The 27,976-nt window shown below is 41.8% G+C and overlaps 1 protein-coding gene across 2 annotated transcripts; it reads left to right on the forward strand.

The window, feature by feature from the left end:
* The first annotated feature begins 1,579 nt into the window (after positions 1-1,579).
* On the forward strand, positions 1,580-25,615 carry pdss2 (prenyl (decaprenyl) diphosphate synthase, subunit 2). Of its 2 annotated transcripts, XM_029493905.1 has the most exons (9): positions 1,580-2,042; positions 7,866-8,000; positions 13,098-13,296; positions 18,928-19,002; positions 20,359-20,532; positions 22,118-22,249; positions 22,757-22,792; positions 25,197-25,317; positions 25,375-25,615. In XM_029493905.1, the coding sequence occupies exons 1-9, from the start codon at positions 1,795-1,797 to the stop codon at positions 25,422-25,424; spliced, it is 1,170 nt and encodes a 389-aa protein (XP_029349765.1). In that variant the 5' UTR covers positions 1,580-1,794; the 3' UTR covers positions 25,425-25,615. The 2 variants fall into 2 exon arrangements, with proteins under 2 accessions (XP_029349765.1, XP_029349766.1); XM_029493906.1 differs by having other exon boundaries at positions 25,197-25,615.
* Positions 25,616-27,976: the final 2,361 nt, after the last annotated feature.

Raw genomic sequence — 27,976 nt, forward strand, 5'->3', positions numbered from 1 at the left:
ACATTTAATAAATAATAATTATGAAATTATAATTTGTTGGATAATGTAAAATTGGCTGCATAATGAAATGAATCAGGGGAATTTGGTATGATTTAAACTGTAACTACATATTGGAACTTTCAGTTATTTAAATCTAATCTATGATATGCTGCTGATAAAAGATGGATCAAAACCTAACAATAGTTTCTCTGCAGCATAAATTGTATAAATATACAATAGTTTATGTGTATTTGTTCTATTTAAAAAAGGAGACTACAGCTCCATGTTGTAATGACTGTCCTTGACAGACTGTCTCTCCAGTCCAGTAATAAGAAGATGGAGGAGGATTCAATGAAAGCATTGTTAAAGCTATGCTGCTTTGGCATTTCCCCTCACACTGTGGCCTGTTGTATCATCACAAAGATTGTATTACACAAACTGAAACGTAACACACTTAATGGATATTTGCAGTTGTTTGTTTGTTTGTTTGTTTTTTAAATTCAATTACTATATATTATCTCCACATAGTCTTTTCAAATTTAAGCATGTGACATTTGCTGTAATGCAAACACATAATCAGACAGGATAGTAGAAAAGAAGGAGTTTTCTTAATTTGCAATAATCCAGTATAGTAGTATAAGGCAAGCCACAGTCTTGATGATTTCCAATTATTGATTAAAGCAGTGGCAATATGTGTTAACTGAGATTGGCATTCCAACACTGCCCATGGCCCTGACAGATAAGCGCTTGAAAATCAATAAATGAATGCCAACATGTTAGTGCTTTTTTTCTGAAGATATATAGTTTATCTAACTATCAAACACTACCAACATATCAACATCAAATACCGACAAGTCCTGTCCCCATTTCACAGTTTTGGACATGTAGGCTACAAAAAAGTGATACGCAGTAGGCCATATGGGTCCTCATATTGCGTAGCCATGCTGTCAACATGGCACTGTTTCAGTTTGATCTAAATTCTTATGCTAATGGTAACTGAAATGTCATCGATTCAGTTGGCTGTGTTAAACCTGTATACCAATAATTCAGTTCAACTTTATGTCAGCCCCCAAAATATGATCACTTTATCTGTAATTTGTGCAATGCGCTGTTGAACATCACTGCAAGATAGTTAACCTCAATTTCCAGCAAAGGTGAAGTCAAAAAAATCAACAAAAGCGCGAATCAACATTACAGATATCTTCATTATATGCGTCCAGCTAACTTAGCGGTGAAGTTTTCGGCAGCCACCTAAATCTTTACTACTCACAACCAGACACTGCACTATAATGGTCCCTGGTTGGTGGTAAAAAAAAATATTTTTTTATGGCTTCACCACTTAGGAAATGTTCAAATGTTATGTTTGGTAAACCTTTTACTTTATGAATGAAGCATTGGAAACTAGATAACAAATCAAAGGTTTCATATCTTATTCTTAATGTGTGAAACAAAACAAAAAACAAACAAACAACAAAAACTGTCGGATTTTTCAAACTGAGTTTGACCGGAAGTGCTCTCAGAAACGGGGCGTATCGGAATTTGGTAACAGCCGTCGTTACGTTGTACGGCGTAACGTATTACGTAAGTAAAGATGGCGGCTTACAGAGTCAGGTCGTGTGTTGTGACACACAGCCGGTTATTCCCTCATTGATGTTTTCTCAGTTTTTTTACGAGGGTTAATGTTAAGTTACCACGAGTAATGCCAATGCGACATTGTATGCTAGCGTGTCACTTGATTAGCGACTGAATTTTAAAATGGTGGGAAGTACCTGAGCGTCACCAGTCTCCAACTACAAACATTAACAGTAAGAGAAAATGTTTCCGGCTTCTTGGTCTCGACTGTGCTGCAGGACTTTGTCCAGCCGGGGACGGAGGACGCTGAGTCTGTTCTCCAGCTCGGGACCGTCAAACTGGAGTAAAGTGGTCTCCGATGCGGAGAAGATCGTCGGGTACCCGACCTCCTTCATGAGCCTGCGCTGCCTGCTCAGCGATGAGCTCAGTAATGTCGCCATGCACGTCAGGAAGCTGGTCGGTACTCAGCACCCGTTGCTCAGCACCGCGAGGTAACACAACTGAAGACACACAACTCAGACACACACACACACAGACACAGGGGACATGGGACACGGGGGTCTGTCCTGCAAGGAGCCAACACCAAAAACACGGCATCAAAAATCTGGGAAAATAACTGGGCTATTTCTGGCAGTAAGTACTCATAAATAGATCAAGAGCTTGTATAAATAAAAATCGCCCCCCCCCCCCAAAAAAAAAAATGAAATGAACTGTAGCCACTTCAGCCAAGAAAAGTGCACTTCTCCCTTCTCAACAGAAACGCCATATTTCAACATATAATAGACAGTATCTGAACGTGTGCATGTGGACAAAATGAAGGAAAAGAAATTATGAATTGTGAAGAGACACGACAGGCCATTCATCCCTGTCTTTCTGCTTTGACTATGCAAATGAAGCTTGAAATACTTGTCCAGTTATTTCTGGTTTGTTTGATTCATCCTGTTTTTCTTCTGGAGTAAATATTCTAATACACTGTAAGTTGGATCCTGTTGCATTCCTCTGACTCTCACCTGTGTGAAGGTCTAAACCAGCTCAATTACATGGCTCAGTTTTTAAATGAAAATCAGACTGTTTGCCGAAATCTAATGGAGCTGTTATGCAACCAGAAAGCCACACCTGTGTATTGATGAAGGAGGAGCTAAGAGAGGGCACATTTCCAGATGTTATCTCACCACATTAGGAGTTGCCTAAGCTTTCCTGTGTCTTATCCAGAATAAATAAATAAATCTGTAACTTTGAGAACCAAACAATGAAAGAGAGTCCTCAAACTCAATCCCACCACGCAGACGGTCGTGTTGGAAACAGGAGCCCAAGGGTGTAATAACCTATACACCTAAATCTGATATGACAATCCATTTGGGTGTTGTAGCAGGGGGCGGGGGTGCTGAAGGGACGGGAGCAGACCTCTTGACAGTCTGACTCCTCACTGTCAGCTTGGGTTGGCTGGTTCGTATTTCCCTCTGTGTCTCTTCCATAGACTCGCGGCAGATAAAAATATCCACAACAGCAGACAGGCAGACCCTCATGGAGTTGGGTTTCGGTTTTTTATTTCCTTTCATTCTCAAAAACTGCAGCTCAGCTAACTTTGCTCCAAAGTGTGGAGTTACAGTGGGGGGACTGTAGTTGAGCAGAAGAAACTTAACTTCCTTTAAGGACAGTCCTTGAGAGTTGGGCACAATATCTATCAAACTAGAAATCAGTTCAACTGCTGCTTTCTATTATTTTTATTACAGTCTTGCCTTAAATATTCAATTGATGCAACTTTAAAAACGACTTCAACCAATGTTCAATACGTGCCATCCAGAGTGGAGACATGTTGCACCTAAGCAAGGCCACAGCTTTGTTATACAGATGAGAGTTAATGAGAGCTATTTGATATATGCTACATGAAGATGAGACAGTTTCCATTGCAGAGCCTTTGACATCTTCACAAACACATTTGTTGTGTATGAAATCGCCCATTGTCTTCTGTTCGCTCACTATCCAGGGATGTAAACTAAACACTGAGCTCATCAGTAAAGTATGAAAGAAAAACTTGAGGACTTGAGGACGATGCTTGGGTAATTTTCTCTGTTATTTGCTGCAAGTGCCAGGCATTATATTGCAATCAGTTATACACTACCTTTCATGACTCTTTGTGGAATACTATGAGCCAACTATTTAGTGTATAACAATTGTCACTAAACATTCAAACAGCACTATCAAATGACTTCCTATATAGCTGACGGCAGAGGCAGCAGTGAGTGATTTTAGCCTCACAGCCAGTGTGTCGTCTTCCCTCAGTAACTATTGACTTGAATTTAAAGACATGAAAAGTCGTTGACATCCCGGCAGCAGCCCCCCGAGGCACTCTCTACATTTCTGCCAAGGAATTTTCTAGTTCATTATTTAATATTTGTGATTGAATAAACAACAACCAAAGTTAAAGTTTCAAAGAGCATCCTCAGTGAGTATTAATGAAGATCCTGGGTCTCAAAGGCTACTATTCTGCCTTCAGATCACATCTCTAATGTGGTTTCCCTGCAATAGTCACCAGCCGCTTGCTAACACTATCTGCTAACTAATTTCACAGGTGCTATGCTGGCTGTGTGTATGTAATCTGAAGACGAAAATTTAAACATTTCCAGTACTGTATGTAATTTCAGTCTTTTTGTTATCGTCTTGGGCTTAAACCCTCAGTAAACAAAGCTTGTGTGGGGACAGTAGTGATTGTAGCCATGTATGCGGGTTGATCTTTGGATCAATGGGTTGGTTAAAACACTGAGCGATGAAGGGATCACATGTGAAGGAAAGCATCATCATTGATGTTCGATTCTCCAGAATGTGAGCAGAGCAAAACTGTGGTCCACTGCTGCTGCCCAGCAGGGAATACCAGGTACCGAGTGGCCAATCAGGAAGATTCCCGTTGGGCCAGGCTGGTTGTTGGGGGAGGGAGGGAGGGAGAGAGAGAAATCGATCACTGTGTGCGATGATCAGCCCAGCGGAGCAGGCCGCGACACCTCTTGTGGATGTGAGTGGCTGTGCCATCTCCCTAATGTGTCTATAAAGTAATAAGGAGAAGAAGACGAAAAAAAAAAAGGTGGGGGGGAGGTGAAAATTCCTAAGAAGACATATGCCTCAGGCAGTGGGGCATCTGAAGACCAGTTTTACGGTAAAAGACAACACAGTATGAGTTTATTTAGCTGGATGATGTACATATTTGTTTTCAGATTAATGTAGTCAACTGTGAGATCAAGTGAGATTTATAATTATAGAAAGATCAAATGAACAGACAAAAACTACAAACATGAAAATATGTCCACGTCTCAGCTCTCTAATCTCATACACTCTATTGTAACAAAGCTATTAATTAAACTGCTTTGTGCCAGCTGTTCTGGCTTCATGGATCTGGACTAAATACAGACACTAATATGGGTTATCAGGAACAGACATCAGGCAGCATACCTCTAACTATCAAATCCATTCATTCATTAACCATTCTTACAGGCTTGTGGGGGAGCTGGAACTTCCACCCAATACTGTGCCGCCCTCCTATCTAATCTAATCCATCCAGGAAGCAAGAATTTCGCCAAATTAAAGAAAGAAGATGTAAGATTGTTTGTCAGGACAGTGAAGTTGGTGTGTTGTGCTAACCCTGAGGTCATTAAGATGAATGGCCGTTGACGTTAACATACGTGCAGTATTGTATTGTTCATCATTTAGAAGAAAATTGGTTTGTAATTTGCTTTCTCATGAATCAGCCTGCAACTATTGTTTTCCATATTCGTCCAGCAACTCATTCTATGTTAATAATGTCATCGTTTTAGCCCATGTAAGTCAGAAAATAGGGAAAAAAGCCCTTTCCAAGGTGAAGTCCTCAGGTATCACACAAACAGATAGACGCTTCACTATGGTGTATGACAAAGAGAAGTATTGCTGTTTCTAATTTAGGATGAAAAAAATGAAATTCTAATCCCGGGAACTAACTGTTGGTCAATGTCCTGAATTTATCTTAATCTGAATCTGTGAAGGCACACAAAGGTGAATGTGCTGCAATAATTCTTTCTGTAAGGCTTATTGGCTCATTCATTCATTCATTCATTACTAAAGAAAAAAATTACAGAGGATCAATATGATACCATGCATGTGAGATCATACATTTGCATGCATTCATTCAAGCCCCTGCATGCGACAGCTGAAGTTCCTGAATTCCAGCACTGCGATTGCAGAGCAGAAGGCGTGGTGACCTGTTCACAACCCTTTAAACTGACAGCAGCCCATTCCTCTCTCTGCTCCCTCTCCCCCTTCCTGTAGCCCTCACTATCTCTCTTTTTCCACATCATCCTTGCCCCACCCCTTTGCAGGAGGGCGGATGTGATTGATTGATGTATGCTGGTGTGTATAGTGACATAAATATTAATCATCTGCCACCCTCAGGCCACTGGCTTTCCCGGACTCCCTAGGTGGAGAGCAGCTTCATCAGTTTTTGCTCTCTCGCTGCTTTCTGTTCAGCAGGCCGTGCTGCTGCGTTCATCAGCGCACCAGGCTTGCCACATTTTTCTAACTGAGTAAAAATTTAGATGGACCATAAATAAATTTCACAAGGTACATAATGGCAGCTGTGTTGTAAATCTTAGACGTAGTGTGAGGTGTTTTATGTGATAGGTGTGGGTTTTTGGGGAACGAACAAAGCTTCAGGGAATGTGCTTCTTTTTTTCCCTCAGCGCCAGAACACTGTGAATAACTTACATATTTCTTCTGTCATCTTCTTGCATTTGTGGCTGGCCTCTATTTTCACATCTCTCTCTGTCCCCTCCCTCTCTTCATGCTCTATCTCTCACATCCAGTCTGTCTCGAGTTCCTCTGCCTCCCCCTGTGGTGCAGGGGTGGGTCAGAGGGGGTGGAGTGGAGGTGGGGGCTCGGAGTTGGCGGTGGGGTGGTGAGGCCTGTGTCTGGGCATCGAGCAGAGGGGGGCGTGGACGGTTGTCTGCCTTGGAGCCCCTAACGAGAACGTGATTCATAGCACAAGGGGCTCCCATAGGGACAGGATTAGAGGTGCTCTGTCTAACCGCTCCCAAGAGAGAGTAAAAAGATATTTAATCTGCCCACCATGCAGGCAGCTACCACTGTGCACTGTGTGTTTTTATGTGTGTGTGTGTGTGTGTGTGTGTGTGTGTGTGTGTGTGTGTGTGTGTGTGTGTGTGTGTGTGTGTGTGTGTGCGCGCGCGCATGAGAATGCATGCGTATGTGAGTGTTTTTGTGCATGTGTCAGAAGCTTGTTGGCAAGGGGGTGGGAGAGCACGGGTCCAAAAGACACCAAAAAGAAAAGAACCCAGTCCTGCAGAAAAACCAATTGCATATATTCCTAGTATAGTTTTTTTTGTGTGTGTGTGTGTCTGTGTATTATACATTTAAAATCCATGATTTTATCCCCCAACTTGTTCTGTATTGTTCCATGATTGGTCCAGATCCTTATTCAACAGAATTCAAATGTTCTATAATAAACAGCAAATGAACTAATGTGCAAGACGAAGCTTTTACTACTGTGTAGCTAATAGTGTGTAGGCTCAGTAATGTGTGACTTCCACTATTAAGAGTGTATAGTATCTACTAAGGTGTTGACTACTACTTAAACCCATGAAAACCCCATGAAGAGAGGCTGATGTCTGACAGTGGGAGCAGGTACAACTGGAGCCAGGCTCTACAAAGCAGAAGACTGCAGGGTGTGGTATGACTGAGCCATGTCTATTGCAACTGTATAACTATATAACTATATATAACTATATGCAACTGTATAACTCTGCACTAGGTGGGAGGGGGAGGAGTAGCAGGAAGAAAGAGGGATTGGAGAGGATGGGACACTAAAAAAACTGAATATTTATGGTTGTACATTTGTTGTTTATATATTTCAAACTGTGTGCTTTCTTTTACTGTTCTTGTCGGTGCTGTACCTGCTGGAACAACAATTTCCCTGACGGAGACCTCCCAAGGGATTAATAAAGTCTATCTTATCTTATCTTATCTTATCTTAACGAACGTTCAATTGCAATCCAACTTGTATATTTGCAGATCGACTACATGATGTTTCATGTCTGGTTCTTTCAGTCCACATGTTGAAGTGCATTTTCTTGCTAGTCCACCGGTTTACATTTGTGAAGAAAGCGCTACATAAATATCTGTGTGACTGAGTGACAGTGGGTGGTAGTGTAAAGCTTGATAATAAGTGCTGTCCACATACTATGTACCTACCGTTTAACTATCAAGACGAAAGGTGTTAATAGACAGTATCTGTATGTCTAATTGTGTTTTGGGCTTCTCATGTTGTTTTCCTACAGAGGCTTTGTCTACGACAACAGGAACAACCTTCAGATGAGAGGCGTGATTGTCCTGCTTATGTCAAAAGCTGCAGGGCCAAGCCACGCAGCATCTGATCTCCTGGCTCAGGACATGGTCAGTGGGATCTACCCAAGGTAAATCACTTGAAATAAATTATACTGGGTGCTGGGTATGCAGGCGGACTGTGTACATTATTTTTTATTAGGTTGAGTCGTGGGACAAATGAAGGACTTTAGAACTATAATTGTACCAAATCTTTGCTTATTACCAGTAAGATCGTCATTAAAGATCCATCAGAGCATCATCAGCTAAAACAGCAGGACGCACTGATGAATCTTCCTTCTATGCAGAAAATTCCCTAAAGCTTGGCTAACTGTGAAACATATAATTGGTTGCTATTGCTTTTGTGGTAACACAGGACCTAATTGGCAGAACATTGTGTAAAAGACATTATGCCCTTGAGGGTTTTCATAAGCGTTAAATGGTGTCTACCAACTTAAATCACACTCAAAGAATGTCGTCTTAGGAATTATGGCTTTATCACACCACAGCTGGCTTACACCAAGCAACTTCTTTGGTTTAATTAAGCCCAAGCCAGTAATTGGAATCCACAGATAATAGTTCATACCTGAAAACACGCACTAGCAGACTCGCCTCAGTATAGCTCTCATGTGCGTGCTGCTTTTGGAAAAAACCGTAGCCATTACAACATGTTTAGCATTGGATCGTAGAGCCATTAACGTCCACGGCAAGCAGACCAAGAAAGGCAATGCCCCTTTTGTCCCTGTTACATGCCTGCTGAAGGATAAATAGTGAGAGTAATTCTATCTTGTCCTTTGTGGTTATTGTCTATATCAATTCCTGTAAATGAGGCACTACATCATCCTGTGATGTATGATGGGATATGGGGGCAAAACAGCCACAGTTACAAGGAGGGATTTGGATTTTACTAGGCTATATTTAGATTGGAGCTAATTGGAAAAACCCTTTTAGAAAGTCCTTTCAGCAGCTTCCTCTGTGTCTGTGTGCCCTGCAGTAGCTGCTGTCTGTTCATAATAATGAGTTATTATATTATGAATGTTCAACTTACAGAAGTTAATGCAAACTTCTCAACTATCATGTAGCATCATGCCAGGACCAGCTTCCACCAACGAAAAACAAGTAGCTGTTCCCGTTTAAAATTCCTGTTTTTAACCAACAGTGTGGCAGTGCTGGCTGGCCCACTGTTTTGTTCCAGAAATATCTCAACAACTATCTAAGTTTCAATGAAATTTGATGTCACAAGATGAAGCTGACGTTTTATTTACCACCATCGTCGAGTCAAAATTCAAATTTAATTTCCACCAGGCTCAGCTTTACCCTATCTTCAGTGCTAATTAGAAAATGTCAGCAAATGATAACTTTTATCCAGTATATCAGCAAAACCGGTATACTGGACATAGAGAGAGAGATACGAAATGCACAACAGCTCTTTGATTTCTTATGTAAAAATGTGATGTTTATAAGGATTAATTTTTTAAAAACAGACTATTTTTTAAACCTCCTTGAATCCTTCTTCAGAAGGACCTCGGATCTGACAATAACTAGTTACCTTTGTATACTGACACCACCCTTTATGACTGTTAGAGATCAACGTTTAAAGTTTGTATCTATCAGAGAGCAAAATGTTTTTACAGCCAGTGTCACAGCCTCAGGAAGTGACAGTTGGGATTGTAGACATGCTAGTTATGTGATGATAGAATGTAAACTGCTACTATGGATCAGTAAGCTTGGGATGGAATCATTCATATTCCACTGCTGTTTAAATAATTCACTTATGGTCATGAATTGATTGACTTGCAGTACAACTTATGGAAAAACATAAAAAAAAAATCACTGCAGGCTAAGGCACTCAGACTCTCCTGTAACTTGTGTGCTCATGCTGTGGGACTTTAACAGTGTGTTATTATTGTCCCCTCTCTGTCAGCTGAAGGTATGTTAGGTGAGTGGAGTGTATTCAGATCAAGTCCGCATAGACGTTACATACTGTAGTGTTTCTCGATTTCTTTATATATATTTAAAGGTGAGGTGTTAAATTTAGTATTTATATGCTGCTGTTGATATGCTCTAGGTAGCACCTTGAGGTCCTCCATGGCTTTTCTTACAGACACAGCGACGACTAGCATGTGGCTCACAACAGGGATGTGGGTGTGTGCCAAGTGGTTTCTAGAAGTGACTGCTGTGTCTGGCGTGGCTGTGTGCTGAACGGCTTGTGTGCCTGAAAGGCTTCTTTATTGCTGATCGCTGGCACAAGGCAAATGTGTGCAGTGGAGCTGTGTCTGTGCAGAAACATCCTAATATTAGAACTAATTGGAATAAACCAGGCGTCATGGAGGTACTTAGGTCTTGTCCTGCTCAGGCTGCAAGGCCGAGTCGTGTCTGCAGATGAAATACTCTGCACTTGCTTCATGTCACGACCTGCCACTCACATCATTGTGACACTGGATCACTGAATCCAACATGCAGCATTCCCTCACACATGCACACACAAACACACATATGCACACGTATACGCACACACACACACACACACACACACACACACATACTCACTCACACTCACAGCATGATTTGATCACCTCATTTGCACCATCTTGCTCTCTCTCACTCCCCGCGGCACTCCCCCCCACCTCTCCTGGGCTCATTAGCACCTCTGCTGATGGCGAGATGGAAGGATGGAGGGAGACGGGGTGGGGCGGGCTTGGCGGGGGTGATTGAAACCTCGGGGGGATAGTCTCCTCCCTACTGACAGGCAGCATTTGTGAAGCATCTCCCACTCTGCTGCCTGACACTGATGATTCACCAAAGCACCACCATGATGGATGGATGGATGGATAGATGGATGGATAGAGGGATAGAAAGAAAGATAGAAAGACAGAACGAAAGACACTCTCAGATAGTACAACTTGTACCCACGACTCCTAATTTCTTGTGGCAGATGAAAGCCATGCCACTGAAACACATCATGCACGCTGACTGATTGACAGGCCACCTCTTTAAAACACACACAGGGACACACTCACATCTGCAAGGCTGTATTTGATAGTGAGGCAGACTGCAGAGGGAGGAAAATGGAACAGAACAGTCAGGACAAGGGGCGTGGTGAGGGGCGTTACACCTCAGCAAGATGGCATCGGTTGCTATGCAACTGGGCACCAAAGCTATTTATACACCGGCCCCCTTGTCCCCCTTTCCCCCCCAAGCTCCACTGCTTCTGATCAGGACTACTCGACTGGAGGCACAGCTTTGGGCAGTGTTTGCATCAGGGTTTCACTGATTTGGGTTTTTTGGAGGTTTTGTGCAGTTTTCCAATACTTCCAATTCACAATTTAAGACTAGATCTGAGGGATGTGTGTTTCCTCGTGTTTCCTCATATCAGTGAGTGGTTTCACAATGTGATGATCATGAATGGATCATCATGAACACAAGCAGCCAACCAAAGAATACAATTCTAACCGTTCATTTATTTTAACATATCTTTATGTATAGGACCACAGTGAGTAAGGTGTTACGAATCGATAACCAGGACTGCTTTATGCATTTATTTGATTTTTGAATAGTTTTGATATCTCCACAGCAGTGACAGTCAGAGCCCGATGCATTATTGTTTTCATGTTTTCCCCGTCTGTTCATCCATCATTCCTGATATTGTGAACATAATATTCCAGCAATACCTTGAGAGAACTTCTAATTTGGCACAGACAGAAATTTGTCCTCAAGGTTAAGTTTTAGCAGTCAGAGGTCACAGGTCAAGGTCGGAGTGCCCCTCCAAAACATGGTTTCGAACTTGTGAATGCAATATCTCTCTAACACTGTGGGGGAATTTCTTCAAATTTGATAGAAATTTCCACTTGGAGTAACTTGTTTTATTTTGCATGTCAGAAGTAAAAACACAATACAATATGGCAATGACTTTATGTTATTGTTTTTTGGTTTCTCAGCCATGCACTTAATATATGAAATTTTGATCTGAAATATGTTACAATATGATTTGAAATCAGCCACAGGTCTTTGTCCAGTTCCTCTGCTGTAACAGTGCATTGTCCTGTTGAAGCTGACCCAGTGAAGCCATCACTGTGATGTACTGTACCTTGAAAACACACAGCTGTCAACCAGTTACTGTCGTTTTATTTAAACCCTGAACTTATTAACTCTCCTGTGTTGTTGCTCTGCGCCACCAAGCAGAGAAACCAACCAGACAATAGAGGTGATTGAGAGGTGACATAGATGATATTATTGAATTTTAATCACATCTTTTCCACGCTGATGTTGAACACAGCAATTACCTGGCTAGAAGATACGTGTGTGAGTGTGTGTGTGTGTGTGTGTGTGTGTAGCAAAGGGTTGGAGCGCAAGACAGACAACCGGCTCATCAGGTTCTCAAAGCGGCTGAAAGAAGGTCGTAAGTGGCTATCAGCGCACCCAACCCTGTCTGGATGGATCCCTCCTGTCGCAGTGTGGTGAGCTCCCTCCATATGGAGAGGGGCCTAATTATCCCTCACCAATGACTGAATCAACATTTGATTATATCCTCCCCAAGGCTGCTCTGAAAGGCTCTATTCAAAGAGCACTTTAATGTCTTTTCTCTCATAATCAAGAATAGCTGTTATTTGCTAATGATAAGTTCAATTTCTTTTTTTAACACAATCCCTGACACACTGTGCAACAAAATATCTGACATTCAGCCCTTGAGGACACAGATTTTTACCCGTAAGGTTTTCAAAGAGAATTTGTATGGATTTTTTATTTTTAAATACACAGTAATATCTTCCTTAGGTCGACAGTTGAGTATTTAAGGGAGAGTTTGAATCAACTGTGAGAACCCCGATACTCTTTGTTTGGAGCATAGCAGTTTTGTATATTTTTGTCATAGAGCGAAACATATGAATATTGTATTATGTTTTGTATTGTAAATGGATGTTTTTAGCTTCTGCTTGATGGATGAAATGAAAACCCCAAGATGCTTTATTCTGATTGAATCCTTTGTGGTCAGCACGCCTGTATCCAATGCTGTGAATGACTTTTTTAGCTCAACAGACCTGCAGATTTCACAAGCCTTAAGACAATGGAAAAGTTTCTGTCAAAAAGCTCTCTAACTGTCAGGCCTTGGGAACACCTCTCTTAAAAGTTGTGGACAAAAAAAAAAAAAAGGTTCTAAAATGTCTCCTTTTATTTTTTTCTCGGTTTCTCAGCCAGAGGAACCTAGCAGAAATCACAGAGCTGATCCACACAGCATTCCTGGTGCATCGTGGAATAGTGGACCTGAAGGAGTGGACAGTTTCAGATGGCCCACTGAAGGACATGCAGTTTGGGAATAAGATGGCCGTCCTAAGCGGCGACTTCCTGCTAGCAAACGCCTGTACAGGACTGGCCCAGCTGAATAACACAAAGGTACAGTGAGTGTCAGTAACTATCTCTAGTCCTGAAGAAAAATCTGACCTGACACCAGCGATATCAATGAGAATCGCTGCTGTGTTAATGTGGGCTCCCAGAGGTCCTCACACTCTCACACATTAGTGTGAGTCTTCATCACTACATCTGTGCTCTCACTTGCATCAGATCCAAACTTATCATCTCACAAGTGCTTCACCACACTCAGGCTCATTCAGTGATTTGCCTTTTCACTACCTGACACCTGCCGTGCAAACATTTCTGTTCATATTTCCAGTAGAATACATTAAAGTAATTTTTTTTGAAACATGCTCTGCTTTGTATAAATTTCTCATGCTAAAAACACAAATGCACTTTCCACATCCCAGAACCCCCCTTTTTGCTAAGCAGTACAGCCCACTGATTTCCAGCCTGGGGGAAGGGACCCCAAATGCAGTTGGAGGATGAATGAGGGGTCATACGCAGATTAACCTGATTATCCTGGCTCCAGATCTGAATCCTCTAAAAACATCAGAAATTCAAACAGGTCTGTTTTTATTCTTATTGGTGGCAGTTTTCTACTGTGGCCATGAGCAAGGCCAACAAGTTATAAACAATGCAATCGTCGATTAAACAGGTACAAACAGAAATGAAAAGGTCGGATGTTAAGGTGTACTGAAGCAAAAAGCAATTCTTCATCACAAGTTGGGAACTTTAAGGTCTGTAAAAACCTTTAAAGCAAAACAGTGTGAGTACAAGTGCACAACTCATCACTGTCTGGAACCTGTGAGGAGGCCTTTAGGTTTGGTGTCGGGTGGCTGGTCCCATGGCAGCCAAATACATTTTTATTTACAGTCAATGGCTGTCAGCTAGAGTAGTTGGAAGTGGCATTCTTTTCTTTGTCTGCTCAGCCAGAGTGAAAATTACTGTTAATATTAACCACACCGTTCTTCTTCAGTTTGTTTCTAGCGATGAAAACACATCAGTCCTCTAGTTTCAGAAACTGGTTGATGATAGCAGCACATGCCAGACTGAAAGTTTCAGACATCAGGTTCCTCAGTCAGTTACGTACAGGCTCCTCTTTGATGGCAAACAGTCTGCTCTTATGTGGGATAATATGTTCGGGAGACACCACGGGAATCCATCTTATTGAGTTTTCAGTTTAGAATGGGTGTGTGGTCTGGTAAGTGCACCACAGATCATATCTACTACGCAGGCCAGTAACCTCTTGCTGACAGACGCTGTCACCACGCTGCTCTGTCAGAATGTGGTCGCCTAAGTGGATCAAAATAACCATCTCTCCCCCCACGATGTGCCCATCAGCCGGTCCAGCCCTTATCACTTTGCCTGCTGCTTCTCATTCAGCTCATACAGTCTGAGTTTGTGTATGTTCTGTGGCAGTAGAAGGGTGCCCTCCCAAATACATGACACAAGTGGCAACTTGTAAAGGAAACACAACAGGAGTTTTAAGTATCCAAGATTTCCTTTTATAAATTACAGATAATTCCAAAGGTGTGGCCTTTCCTTTACTCTGGTAATTGGCTTTCATGAGGATTTGTCACTGCAGCAGCACCATGAGAGATAATTGTCACTATGTGGTTAAGCTACAAATTACAGTAGTGGGAATGATGTTGTTGTTTCCCTGGAAGATGGAGAAAAACCACACTGAGAATGAGACGACAGCAGTTCTGCTGATGACTCCAGCTAATTCTGATTTAATCACGTTTGCATGGTGAGCAAGTTGGCGCCGCCTGAAACAAGTTTTGGAGCATCTGTTACTTTAGTCTGATTCATTTTCAAGGCGAAAACAATGTCATTGGAATTCAGGTGTAAACAAAGTTCCAGCAGCCCAACAAGCATGCAATGATGTTTAATAGGACAGTAAGTGTAATCTGTGGTCATCACAGAAAATGTCCCCAGAATGGACGTTTTTAAGGATAATGAGAGAGACATCTGATGTCAGCAGCAGTTGCTTCTATTTGAAAAGGTTAGCAATACAAAATGAACCTTGGGCAAACCGATTATCAGGATCAGATGTGAAATATTGTTACCAGCACTGACAAGTCCAGTATGAGATCTCTTTTAACCAAAGTTTCTCAAACAGGCTTGATAAGTTACCAAAATCCAATTCACTAAACCTGTAGTTAGATTTTTTTTTTTTTTTTGTGCCTCAGTCCTCAAATATGTTAGTCGGCATTCAAACTTTATCATATAGTTGATCTAATATGAGCTTGTATCAGTATTTGCAGTATTAACACTAACCTTTAACAATTGCTGACGAATATCAATTTAAGGTCAGCCTAGTCACTTGCTTGTCATGAAAATTTCAGCTGTATGACAAGGTCATACAGGTCTTTATCCACTGTAGTAAACTGTCAACCAAAACTTTCAAGCCCACAGGAGGAGTTGTGGGAGCTTTCAAGATTTCAGATTTTCACCACCTGAAAATAATAATGAGAACATGAGAGCAAGTAGTCAAATTCATATCTTTTTTAGAAATTAGACTCAAATAAGAGAGCAGAGGTTAGGGTTAGAGAGATTTTGCAACTATAGCCGTTTCAAAAATTATGAATTATAACGACGAATAAAAGCTACAATGATTGTCACAATTACAGTTACACTTACTGCAATGAAAAAGGTGACCAAAATAAATAAAAAAAAATAAGAGAGCCACGCAACTGAACATCTCCCATCATAGATTCATTATATGTAAATAATTAATTATTTAGTTCGTTGGGGTTTTTTTTCTTTTACATATTTAAAGTAAGTTATTGGTAATACTGGTAAATCACAACAGTCCATTCATTCGTTATATACCGCTAATACCATGTTTTAGCGTCACAGCTGATATTGGACGGGCAGGTAGATTCTGGACAAGCCAGTGTATCAAAGTGCAGTTCGGTCAAAAGCTCCAGGAAGAACAAATGGGTGACGCTTCAGTTGCTGACTTTGTTACATGATAAAAGCTTCCTCCACTTACAGTGTTAACTTTAAGGAGGCATGTAGAAAAAAGCTGAAGAAATGTATGTGAGCATTGGTTTGTCTGGTCACATGACATCCAACTATTTTTGCACAGCTCAAGTTAACAGCAGCCTTTAACAAACCATCTGTGAGCTGTTCCTTATGTTCAGCTGAAGCACTGAACACATGTTAAATCCTGTAACTGGCACTGGGAATCAGGACTGTGCTCTGCTGAGGCAGTTGACGTTAGAGGACCCGCAGGAAGAGAAAATGCTATCTCCCACTACGTTTCCCAACATGCAACTTCTTCATTTCATTAGACCTTAATAATTCAAATTTTTCACAGGGCCACAGAGGTCATAATAAGGTTTACATATATGAAGCTCTTACATAAGGAAAATGCAATAAAGCCTGTAAGATTTAATTTTCACTCACTGAAATGTGTTAGGATAGCGTTGTAGCCCCACAATAAGAAAGCTGTGGTTTCGGGTCCCGGCCTGGGGCCTTTCTGTGTGGAGTTTGCATCTTCTTCCCGTTCCTGCGTAGGGTTCCTCCCACCGTCCAAAGACATCATGTTTGGGTTAACTGGTGACTCTAAACTGTCTGTAGGTCTGAGTGTGAGTGTGAGTGGTTGTTGGTCTCTGTCTGTCTCTGTGTGTTGACCCTGTGATGGACTGGTGACCTGTCCAGGTTGAGCCCCGCCCTCACCCAGAGTGAGCTGGGATTGGCTCCAGCACCACCCGTGACCCGGAAACGGAAAAGTGTTAGAAGATGGATGAATTGTGTTAGTTGTGATATTTACATTCCTGTAACAGCTTCTGGGTGTTTTGACTAAATGTAGTTCAACCCTGATGTTGTACACAGTCAGTCTGTTACACGATGGCTTGTCCCTGTTTCCTGTCTCTCAGTCTGTGTGGTCACTGTGCCACCTCTCTTTAATACACAGGCTGACAGATGAGCAGTTTATGCAGCTTTCAAAGTTTTTTCTCATAAGCCAGACTTTTTTTTTTTTTAAGGCACAGAGAGAGATGGAGATTATGTGTCGCGGCCTTGAGAGGAAACCTATGCTCCTACTTGTATAAACTGTAAAGTAATCTCACGGTGGAGCTCCGGTTTCTCCCCCCTCGCAGACCTGTCGGCAAAACACGATCTGACTGGATTTGGGAATGGAGTATGGGGCAGGCATGGGGAGAGCTTATCTGATACTTTCCAAAAAAAGACTCCCCACTTGCCCCCACTTCCCAAGGCAGGCCAGGCAGAGACACCACATCTGGTAATACTGTAGGCACATTGTCCTTCCAGGTCTGTGGGCAAAGCTCGGGTTTCCTCAATATTTTCCCCTGGTGGATTCAGTTACCCAAAGGGCACTGCGAGGCTGACTGGGCAGCCAGTGTCACCAGACTTTCCTGATGTACCAAGGATGTCTAGGGTGAGCTGAAGGAGCTCTAAATTTAACCTCATTCATCTGAATTGTACAGGCGTGGCTCCTCAATCCAACGCTGCTGTGTCTCTGAATGAAAGCTGGAGGGAGCGACGACAGATTATGACTCATTCATTAAAACCAGCCTTTAAATAAGGATGTGAGAAGAGGCAGTCTCTCTTCTGGTGGTTGATGAGGGGCCCTTCTGTTTCTGTAAGCAAAAATGTAGTCATGCATGCCCCCTGTAAGAGGAAATGGGCAACTGCAGTCTTAAGCAAAACCCAATCCCCCAAATCTCACTATGGAACAATGTCAAATGCTTCAAGATAGAAACGCTCTCTGTGCCTTAAATATTCTCTAAACTTGATGTTTTTAAGAGCTCTGCATTTTAATGAATCTAGTTCAAGTCTTGTCTGATCTCAGATGATTATCAATTTATCTGTCCTGCATGCCATCCCCCTGCTCACGTCGCTGCCTGCTGCAGAAATCCTACTTTCTATCAACGCTTTAAAATTCAACAGATTGATACACTCATTTATTCATACAAAGTGAAATAAATCTTCTGATTATTTATCAGTTAGAGGAAAAGGAGATCTAAGAAGACCCTAAAGTCAGATCATTACTCCAAAACCTTGTTACCTCTTCTACTCTCTGGATGCTTGCTTGGTCTCACCATCTGCCTGTCAGCTCCATTTCAGCCCTTCAGACCAGACCGACACCTCACCTGGCCTCTGCAGAGACGAAGTGTAATGAATGAGGGCAAGCCTGGATCTGCATCACAAAATCAACAGGAAGTCCCCCATGGCCAGCTAATTAGCGGCACGATTTTCAGCACTTCACCTGGTTTCCACTCTCACCACAGATTTATTGACCAAAGCAGCTGCCCAGACACAAGCACTGCATGCTCTTCCATCAATAAGGGAAGATGTGTTAACCCTAACCAAGGAATTGTATGCTTTTTTGATAGATCTCAGTGACACTTACACATTGGAAGTCCAATCAATGCTTTTAGCTAGAGGGATCTTTAAAGAGGGAGCAGGATGGTGGTTCACTGCTCAAGGACACCTCAACATGACGGACATGTCAACTGTTGAGCAGATCAGTTTTTTGGGTTTACAATTTAATCCATGCTAATGCTTGGCTGAACTTTTACCTGCTTGTGTTCCCTTCATAGAAATTTAGAAGTGTCTCCACTTTGGTCTCCTGCTAATATGTCAAGATGAAAATCTTAGCTCAAATGATTTTTTTCCCTCTCTTTCTGTATTTTGCAGGTCGTTGAACTGATCTCCAGTGCCATTGGTGATTTAGTTCAAGGAATCTACTATGAGAACTCCAATAACACTGAGGTAAAGTGTTTTCTCACCTTTCACCACTTCTCACCTCCTATGATGCAGTAGACAAACAGCAAAAAAACACCACCACCAAAAAAAAAAAAACAACAACAAAACATAATTAAATAGATAAGTTACATAAAATCCATAGGATTTTATGAGGGAAGGGATTAACATACTGATATACCAATTTGTGTAAAAGATAAATGCAAAATAAAGAAAAATGTATAATTTTTTAATGCATGAATAAAGAAAAGAAATAACGATAGTCAGCGTGTATAGGAAAAGTCTGTTGGAGCTGATTGTGTGACAGCGTATTCGTAAAACCTATTAAACTGTTACTAGACATCGCATTTTTTGTGCCTAAACCGGAAAAAGCCAAAATAAAATGTCAACTGCTCTTAAACCTTTTTCCTTAAAGCCATAACTCTGGTCTCCCCTGAAAAGCAACATGAAACATTGATAAAAGTTAACACATTGGGAAACACTAAAGGGGATCTGAAATGCTTCACTAAGGTACGGTCAGGAAACCCTGGATAGATTAAGTCCAGTAACAGAAAGGAGTATCACAGCCAAGGCCAAAGTGTCCCTGGGGTGGGTTGTGTGTGTTTTAAAATGTTAAACACATCAAACAGCCACACTGTTGGGCTCCATGTTTTGTTTTGTTTTTTTATTACAGTTATCACAAACTGCAGTTCATTTTGACTGAGTTTCATGTTCCTGCTGTGGGGAACGCTCACTAATGCACTCCATATAGATAAATAAATGTCTGAAAATAAACCCAACAAACAGACTCTTGCTTCCTGTTTGAATCCACAGTGTCCTGATTCAGAGATTTTCAGCAGAAAGATATATTTACATGTGCAGCCAGAACAGATGCAAATGCTGAGCTACAAATTAAATTCCACTGACCAATGTTGACTTTTCTCTATTGATCTTACTTAAGCTAATTTATTACCCCTTTTAATGAATAAGATGTGGTCTCTTTGTTTTCAAGACTAACTGTGAACCTTACTATATTGCCCACAGAAGGTCTGTTTAGCTGAACTTGTGGTTTAATGTGTTTATTATCTTTTATGCTGGACACATTTTAAAGTGTCAGCGCAGCTACAGGAGTGTTTTTCCTGCTCTGCTTCGTCGTCTCTCTCCCACTTTCCCTCCATTCCAAATAGCTACAGAACTTGTGGGAAATACAGTGTTCAGGCTGCTGTTACTCTTTCATCGAATTGCATGCTGAAAAATCAAATCACAGCGAAGGAGGGGTTATTTTGATTTGGAGGTTGTGAGGTGCTCTGTGGACCTTTGAAGTCGTACAGTAGGAGCAGTGAGAGCTCAGGCCCTAAGGCGTCTCTGCCACTATTTGCTCTGCAGGAGAATGGTCTCACCGATGGCGTCGACGTGGCTACTTGGGAGGAGCAGACGTTCTTGTCCCACGGGGCGCTGCTCGCCAAGAGCTGTCAAGCTGCAATGGAGCTTGCCAAACATGACAAGGAGTCCCAAAGACTGGCGTATAAGTATGGAAAACACCTATCACTGGGCCACAAGGTAGGTCTGGTCTGAGCGTCCCAATCAATAAGGGTCTGAAGCCACTACAGCGGGCTGCTCTGTCATATGTCACTATTTTCTCCACTAGGTTCTTTCTATGAGTAATGAGGTCCTATAACCATTAAGGACTTATTCTGGCCAAGGTCAAAATTTCTTGTTAGTTTACATTAGAGTTTTCTGTATTTTTTAAGAGTGTAGGCCAGTCAGTTGGAAAATAGTGACCCACATATTTTGGCACACTGAAAAGAGTTTCCATCAAAATTTCATGGCACATGTGAGGATGTTTGACTAAAAACAATATTAATAACCGAATAAATAAATTATTTTTTAAAAACTATGACACCAACATTTTCAGGCTCTACAGAGGGACATTCATGGTATTGCACTCAGTTGCACACATTAAAATTGCCACAGATAGTTGTGTAACAAACGAACAAAGAGGGCCAGAGGGAGCAGTTCATTCAGCCGGCCAATCACAGGGTGCCTGTGAATGTTGGATCGTTGGCTTTCGGAAAGTTACCGTCAGACCATTAGACCATTTCTGCAGCGGCCTGTCCTAATTCCACATTGGGTAGGTGTGTGGGAAGAATCATAGTGGAATTTTAACTGTGTCTCTCTGCTCTTACGTGCTGAGCAGATAGTGCACATTGACTTTTAAGAGCTTTATGTGGCCATAAACGACACCAAGAGAACAGTGGCATAAAACAATAAAGTTGCAGCTGGACAACTGAACAAAGCTAAAGCTCATTATACAGCTCGGTGATTGGGACATATTACTTAGACCCTTTTTACATTGCCACAATAATTTCTGCATTGTAAGTAGACTTGTACTATTTTAAAAATAAGTAACCCAACTAATTCAATCATGAATATTTCAACCTACAGAGAAATGTATTTATTGATCTAACAGTCTGCACCTCCCACCAAACTGCAGCAATCAGCAGTGTTTCATTGTGCTTAATTAGCCATATTTTCCAGTTTGTCTTTTGAATTCATGCCTCGCACCTCAACTAGATAGGATCATATGTTAGTCCAAAACATGCCAAGTAAATACGTGAAACCACTCGTAAGTAGATGAAGCAGGTTTTTGATTCTCTCCTGTCGGGACAGATTATGTGAGTGTGTTGTTATTCTCACATCTGGGACAAACAGAGACGTGTGATCAGGAGGAAGGTTGACTTGCAGCAAAGCTAAAATACAATTTGTATTTAACGTTAATGCAGATGGTTAAACATTTTTAAAGGTTCAGAGGTTTTCAGCAGTGTCTTCTTGGGCTGATCTAAAATTCATTCGTAATGATCCCACTCACAGTGCTGTTTCAGTACGTCCCCGCCTGCTGTGGCTCCCTGCAGCTGCCTGTCTGCAGGCCTCAGCAGCTACAGGGAATCTCAGCATGGGAGGAGGCAAGAATGAGGTCTTTGAAGGAGAACCATCCTCATCAAGCTAGGCTGTGGCTTTCACCAGCTTGCTCACCATGCTGGTCATTAACAGGGTCACACAGAATGTAGGCATGCACGATGTATCGCCGCTGTTTTCACCCATGGGTTTGTTTCATCTGTGACAAAGGTGTTCTCCCCTTCTGTAGCTAAACTCTGACCTGCAGCCGTTTGTGAAGAGCAGTGTGGGAGAGCCAGTGTCGTTCAGCTTGAGTGCCGCCCCGGTCGTTTTCCACCGTCAGATCGTAGGCCAGGAGAGATGGCATCAGCAGCTGCAGCAGGTATGGGAAGATTGGGCCAGCACACAGCTGAACCAGTTCCATTCATTTGGTTTTTTGACTCTCTGTGGGTCACCAGTTATCCTGGCCCCGTTCTGTGAAGTGAGCAGAGGTACTAGGTCTTCATGACAGTCTGCTCATAGCAGAAATGGAACATTTATAAATAAATAGTTTCATTCAAATTTACAACTGCAAAACAAAAAAGTTTCCTGGTGTGAAAAAGAAAAGTAAAAAAAAACTAAAATAAACATGAAGAGCCCCTTGAACCACACACAGCCCATCTCTTCCTCACCAAGAGCAAACAATAACTTTTTAAAATGTAAAATAATAAATCACTGGGACCATGCAAAAGAAATAAGATTTAAAAGTGTCCTTGTTTTCCTAAAATTTACTGATTTATGGCAAAGATTTCTTGGGAAAAAAAAACAAAAAAACTGGCACCTTTCAACCAAATGGTACTAGAACAGAAACCGTCGTCACTCAGCTGATTGTCACCTCTTTTCTCTTAAGGCAAAAACACAGAGGAACCAACTAGATTACTCAAAGGTGAGTCTTATGATTTATGGATTTCTCTTCAACTCTGTGCCTTTGTGTTACGATTCAGACATGTTTTCTAAAAGATTATTGTTGAATTACATATAATATAAATATAACTATTTAAAAATTGCATCAGAGGCCTGTGAGAGGTTCCACCAGGATGTCTTTTCAGTGTAACCTATATCAAAGTTGGGAAATGAGCTTTCCAAAGTCAATGTGTGAGCGAAGAAGGGGAACGATAGGGGTGCAAGAAGAGACCGAAGCTACAGAGGAGGGGTCCGATGGTGTTAGGGGGGTTATCTAGTCCAGTCTGAAATCAGAGCAGGAAGGATTAATTACCAAGGCCTATTTGTGGAGGAGACACTGAGGCTCTGAGACAGTGGCATTGTGAGAGAATCTCCTTCAGTAGACCTGCTCGAAAGAGGACATGGGCAGAAGTTGAAGAGGAAGGGGATCAGAAAAGCTGCGCAGAGGGAGGGAGGAAATTCTATGGGGTAAAAAGAAAGACCTTGAGCCCTCAAGTGTAAAACTTTGCTTTGATACAGAAATATAATAATATGATAATTCACTAAAAATAAAATTTTTTAGTGCATTTCTTCCATTTGGAAAACCAAACCATTCATTCCATTAACTCTGATTTTAAATAACCAACAACTCCACTTTTATACTGATTTCCATTCAATATGTGATATGTCTTTTCTTTTTTCTTTCTTTTTTTTTTTCTCATGCAAAAATATCAGTGACTCAACTTTTCTTAAAGATGAAAAAGCCTGAGTCGGAAATGAGGAATTCAGTTACTGACAAAGTTCAAGTTCAAGACACAATTTTTCTCAGTATGGATGTGTTTGTCAATCAATAACCAATCAATACAAACAAGGGACAACAATCTCAATAATACAGAATGATCAGTATAAAGTCATTAATATGTTCATTGTGATATAATTTTCTAAACTATCAAACCTTGCCTCATTAATATTGTGTTTGATCCCCTATCACTGTCTAAATATCAAATGAAGGCAAAGAAAAAAATCAAGTAAAAGGCATAGCTGCTTTTACAGTCTGCAGTTTAACACTCTGATAGTGTAGTGATTCTATAGGACAGACACACTGCCCTGTGTTGCAGTGGTCTTTGTGTTTGGCTGGTGGCAACTGTTGACAACTCTGCATTGAAAAGTAACTTCATTGTAACATCTTTGGGAGACATCTCAGGAAAGGAAAACTTTTTGAAGTTTTGGAAAAGGGCATTAAACATTACGTCACAATGAGCTGTTTTTTCATAAATGTAGAAAGACATTTATGAGTTATAAGTTTAACCAAAGATATCTTTAGTAACTAACTGTGTTTCAGTCAGAAAAAATAAGGATTTATTCTATGCATCGAGTTTGATGAATTATTCATTTCTTTCTACACATATTTTTTTCATTTTTGACTGAAATTTGTCAGCAGCAGGATGTTGTACTGTGAGTCTGTGAGGGGGAAAAAAATGAGCATCCCCAAGAACTGGGAGACACGTTATTCAACGTGTATGTTGGAAAGATGAGCGAACATTGGGTTAGTGCAGAATATAACAAGTCCGGCATACAGGACTCTGTGAAATGAGTGTCAATAAAAATTGTTTCTAAAATTAGTAAGTAGCCCGGGTGATGCCGAGTTTGACACCTGCAGCTTCTTTTTTTTTCACTCTTTTCTTTCTTTCTTTCTTTCTTTTTTTTTAAGAAGGAATGCCTGCGGGGATTTCCACCTCCAGAATTTATAATGTGAACCGCCCTCAGCAAAATGGTGTCCCACCACAGCAGCAGGGAGGCAAATGGGGTCGCCCGAATTCACACTGTCTGTAAACTTAATCAGTTGGCTGGGGCTTATTTGACTTAATGTTTTGTTTTTTGTTTTTTTTTCCCCTCCATTTCGTCTCATATGACTAGTGTGTGATGTCTGCGTAAATCCCAGGCTGCAAACACACAGACATACACAGGCGTTCTTTAATCATCGAGTAGCGATTAAGTTTTCCTTTTCAGCAAAATAAAACAATACACATCATTTAAAATGAAACCCTCCACAAATTAAATACAAGTGGAACATGCAGAGCTTTTTTTTTTCTTGTCAGTGTAAAATAATTATCTGGCTTTTTTTTTTCTTTTTTTTTTTTTTTAACTTGACTGATTTTTTTTTTTTCTCCCCTGGCAGTAAAATGTGATAAGCTGCCTCCAGTGGTACCAGAGGCAGTGCACAAATACAGACATTAATGTTATACAGTGGTTATCCTGTCATTAAAAAAGATGCTGTGCCTATGTACAATGCACTTTAACACTGAACTAACTTTCTCTGGCTCTCACAATGTGCTGTATTGACAGCTGGATAGTAACGGGAGTGACACAAACATGACAAACAAATGTGTGTTTTCGTCCCTCAACAGCTTTTGGCAGCAGTTAAGTCAGAAAAAGGCATGAGCTCAGCGGTGGACTTATGCTGTTACCATGGCAACAAGGCTCTGGAGGCCATCCAGGCTTTCCCCTCCTCCGACGCTCGATCTGCCCTGGAGAACATCGCCTCCACCATCACCAAATTTTGACGTGGACAAAATTTGGTGATGGTGGAGGCGGTGCGCAAACACATACAGAGAGAGACGCACGTTGCTGTCTGAAGATGTGCAGTCCAAAGTGTCTTTGTCTGCAGAGGCAACAAGATGACACTTGAGAGACAAATGAACATTTGAGCCAGGTTCTGGCTCATGTCTGGAGAAAGTGTTCTGCTTTGGTGTGGATGACACTGTGTGTCAGAAATACAATGGCCATGTCCATAAATGGGTGTCAGTGAAAAAAAGAAATAAAACACATTACTACACCATCATGTCTCCTGTTATGTTGCCTCTGATACATACCCTTCCTCTCCTGCATGGAGAAAATTTCTTGCCAAGGCGCATTTGAAAACCTGGCAGTTTATCGTTACCTTGCTTATCAGCAAAGGCACATACCAGGCAGAACGTAATTTCAGATGTCTTGGAGAATTGTAATTGTCATCTAGAAAATGTACCATGAACTGCAAATGATGTAGAGCGGGACACTTATCCTAACACAATTTCATATATATATATATATATATATATTTATTTTTTCTTAGAATCAGTTCACTCTGCATGTTAATGCACTCCTCAGATGGTGTTCAAATCATAGCTGCTGGATGTGTGGGTTTGCCAACTCAAAGACCAGCTCAAAGCCAGTTGTAAAAATGTCTCAAAGTCATGTTCCAACAAGTATGTACCTCTGCTGATAAGCACGGCTGCAAAATAAATTTCATTGAGTTTGGCATGATGCTCTCCATACGGAGGGGAAATGGCATGAATCAGGAGTAATGTCATCTGTGTTGCCTTGTTTTGTCTGTCCCCGTGCTTGTATATGTGATCCAAGTCAGCCCAGGGGCGGGGAAAGGTCACACAGCCTCTCCCCTTGGCCTGGCCAGCGAGCACATTGAAGCTCCGCCAAGCAGTAATTATTAATGAAGAGACCTGAGCAAATGGACAGGAAATGCAGAGGTATTGATTGGGCCGGCTGCCCTGCTCCAAGCTGTACAGGCTGGCGCCAGCCTGGTGGCCTGTGGTTTCCCAGGCTGCTGTCTGTGGAGGGAGGGGGGGGGGCAGCCAAGGTGTGAAACCAGGCCACCACTGGCAGCTGTCTGTCACATCGCAGCCATACCTGAAGGACAGAGCACAGGAGACTGAGGGTACACTGTGAACAATGACGCTTCACATGCCGGTGCCAAATCTAAACTCTGAGAATGGCCCATATACAGGTAATAGTTCAGCTTTTCACTTAGAAAAAGAGACATGCTTCAAAAGGTGTCCTACTTTAGGAGTTCATCATTTCAGTCGTGAAGTTTTTGTCTTTAGGGCACATCCTTTGAGCGGCAGTCGCAGCTCCCTGGTGATGAAACTTCCACTGTAATGGACAGGCTTTGAAAACACTGAGAGATACAGGTGAAAAGAAAATGAGTGTGTGCTTGTGAGATTGTTATATGAATCCATCTAATGTCTGTCTTTGGTGAAGGGACAGGAATGGTCCAACAGTTAATGATTAAATATAAATATAATTGTGGGGGCAGCGCAGCAGGATAGTGGTCAGCGCTGTTGCCCCACAATAAGAAGGTCACGGGTTCAGTTCCTGGCCTGGGGCCTTTCTGTGTGGAGTTTGTTCTCCCTGTGTCTGTGTGGGTTTCCTCCCACCATCCAAAGACATCATGTTTGGGTTAACTGGTGACTCTAAACTGTCTGTAGGTCTGAGTGTGAGTGTTTGTTGGTCTCTGTCTGTCTCTGTGATGGACTGGTGACCTGTCCAGGGTGACCCCGCCCTCCCTCAGTGTGAGCTGGGATTGGCTCCAGCACCCCCACTCAGAAACAGATAAGCGGTAGAAGATGAATGAAGGAAAGAATAATTGTAGTCCTACAAACAGGGAACTGATCTTGATCATCCTGATTGATAGTGGCTTTGGGAGGGGACTGGGTTCAATTTAGTCCACACTGAAATATCTCAAAGACTAGTTGATGGATTGTCGGGAATATTGGTGCAGACATTCATGCTCCCCAGAGGATGGATTTGACTGTTGTGGTTTTGAGTGAAATGCTTCTCCAGTTACTGGAGATGTATTGGCATGAAATTTGGTAAAGACACTCGGAAGTGTTGTAACATTCGTGATCCCAGGTTTTCATTTATTTGGTGATCAGCTGTGTTTTGGGGTTAATACAAATGTTCCATGCTAAAACACGAAACCAGGCAAGCATCAGGATGCTGACACACAGTCTCCAGGCTGAGGCAGAATTTTACAGTTAAACTTTCGTCATGTGACTCAACTTTGAGATGAGTCCTTTGTGTCAAACACTGAGTTACAGCACAGAGATGTGAGCTTGTCCAGGGAAATATGTCTGTCTGCTGCTATTCCCTGGGAGTAAGTCTTTTGTTTGCGTGTCACTTATAATTATCTGGTCAAACGCTGTGAGGAATGCCTCTGAAAGGATGGTGCCAAAAGCAGCATTGGTGGAGGGGTGGAGTCTGAGGATGTAAGTGGGCAGGAGAGGGAAGGGGAGATGACGGCACATAAAAGAAGCAAGTGCATGAGGACGTGATGCAAAGTGAATCTGCAAATTCAAAAAAACAAGCTGCTGTCGTCTGCTGGGTTGTACGGCCCCTTCCTCTACTGTTTGGT

This window comes from Echeneis naucrates, chromosome 22 (assembly GCF_900963305.1).
Source record: "Echeneis naucrates chromosome 22, fEcheNa1.1, whole genome shotgun sequence".
In the NCBI taxonomy this organism is placed as follows: domain Eukaryota; kingdom Metazoa; phylum Chordata; class Actinopteri; order Carangiformes; family Echeneidae; genus Echeneis; species Echeneis naucrates.